Raw genomic sequence first — 2,042 nt, forward strand, 5'->3', positions numbered from 1 at the left:
ATTGTTGATCTCGTCTGAGAATTGTTAGTTCATTGTTTCATAAGAATCAGTAGTGTGACCCCCATCTCAAAACATAAATACGTCAACATCAAACATGTATAGAGCTTTATCTTGGCATTGTCCCCAAACAACACTGGGCACTCACCATTTTCATAGCCTTTCATTTCTATTAGCTGCAGTGCAATCTAGAGAGAGGAAAGGTTACAAGAGGATTGGGGTGTTGTTTGCAAACTCCTCACCATGCTCCTCAAGGGCTCTCAGCACTGCAGGGTTGTCATGTTCCTGGAACCAGTTCCCTGTAGATGTCCTGATGGTTGCATTGCAAGGCATTTTTCCAAGTGTCCATACTGCTGTCATGACTCACATTCAGGACCAATTCTAGGTGACTATCACTTTTCTTCCCATGTAACCCAGTGGGTAGGTCAGGGCCGTTCTCTATGAATGTTGTCAGGAGGCATTGGACAGCTTTGGTGACAGAAAGCATGGTTCTTAATTGAGAGTCCAGAGATAAACAGCCAGTCTGAAGACTATGGGCATGTAACTACATGTGTATCTGCATCCATATCTATATCTATCCTTTTTTTTGAGATAGAGTCATGTATAACTGAATTTGTCTTCAATTTGGATGTGTAGACAAGGATAACTTTTGATCTCTGGTCTCTGTCCCCCTAGTGTCAGGATTATAAACAAGTGTTGCCCTGTCCCCCTACTCTACAGTGCTGGTGTACTGATTAGGAAATCCAACCAATCAGTGCAGACTCTGCCTCTCTGGTGAAATAACCCTTCACCTCTTAGGTCCTCAAAGGGAAGGGTGGCCAGGGGAGGGGTACCCATTTACCAATCTGTGTGTGTTTCACAGTGTAACAACGTCTGCACTGACTAACCACAATCCTGGTGTGATTATCCTTGGCAGCTTCGAGAAAAATATGGTGATGTGTTCACAGTGCACCTGGGAACGAGGCCCGTGGTCATGCTGTGTGGGACAGAGGCTTTAAGGGAGGCTCTGGTGGACCACGCTGAGGCTTTCTCTGGCCGGGGGACAGTTGCTGTGCTTGAGCCAGTTGTGCAGGGATATGGTGAGACATGGGACAGGATGGAGTGGAGGATGTGGTCCAGGAAGTTGTGTGAGAGGTGGAGCCAAAATGTGGGGAAGGACTCGGGGTCTTTGAACTTCTGTTGTAACCCATCAAGTTTACCCTATGTTCTTAGGTGTCATCTTTGCCAATGGGGAACGCTGGAAGGCCCTTAGGCGATTCTCTCTGGCCACCATGAGAGATTTTGGGATGGGGAAGAGGAGTGTGGAGGAGCAGATTAAGGAGGAGGCCCGATGTCTGGTGGAGGAACTGCGGAAATCCCAGGGTGAGTCCCAGAGAATGGGCAGGAAGGAAGACGGTGACACAGGGACCAGAGTGTATAGCCTAAGAAAGAGAAGGTTGTAGAGAAACAGACAGACAGACAGACAGACACACACACACACACACACACACACACACACACAATGTATGGGGAGAATGAGATAAGGGCAGAGGTGGAAAAACAAGGGCAGGGAAAGGAATGTCAGATATATTGTGTCTAAAATAATTCAGAAATGTGTACTGACCATAGTGGTCACTTCTCTTCAGAAAATCAATCTGTGATTTAATTTTCTGTCAACTAAAGATGACTGGTGTACACTAGTCCTCTCCAAGCTCCAAAAGTGAGGCAAGATGGTCATATGTTCAAGGCCAGTCCTGTCTATGTTTTCAGATCCTGTCTTACAATGTGGCTGTGGCTGTTTGTAGAGCTATATACACCTATGACTATAGAACCATATGAGTGGGCATGATCCTGCATGTTTGTAATCCCAGCACACCAGTGGTAAAGTCTGGAGGCTGAGAGTTCCAAGGTCCTCTTCTATTGCCCATGGAGTCCAAAGCCACTTTGACTCAACCATTGTAGTTGCTCCCTATCCCTGCCTTCTACCCCCACTGTCTTATCAAAGACAAATGCAGAATCTAGATCCAAGGGAAGGGAACAGGAGGACCTGCAGACATGGTCTAAGC

General features: G+C 46.6%; 1 protein-coding gene across 1 annotated transcript in view; it reads left to right on the forward strand.

Moving 5' to 3' along the window:
- Window positions 1-240: 240 nt before the first annotated feature.
- Window positions 241-2,042, forward strand: part of LOC101985597 (cytochrome P450 2B1-like) — a 23,725-nt gene continuing 21,923 nt past the window's right edge. Inside the window, exons 1-3 of the mRNA XM_005371604.1 lie at window positions 241-417; window positions 914-1,076; window positions 1,210-1,359. Of these exons, the coding sequence (XP_005371661.1) occupies window positions 241-417; window positions 914-1,076; window positions 1,210-1,359 (490 nt within the window). The remainder of the gene's footprint in view (window positions 418-913; window positions 1,077-1,209; window positions 1,360-2,042) is intronic.

The sequence above is a fragment of the Microtus ochrogaster genome, unplaced genomic scaffold, assembly GCF_000317375.1.
Source record: "Microtus ochrogaster isolate Prairie Vole_2 unplaced genomic scaffold, MicOch1.0 UNK115, whole genome shotgun sequence".
In the NCBI taxonomy this organism is placed as follows: domain Eukaryota; kingdom Metazoa; phylum Chordata; class Mammalia; order Rodentia; family Cricetidae; genus Microtus; species Microtus ochrogaster.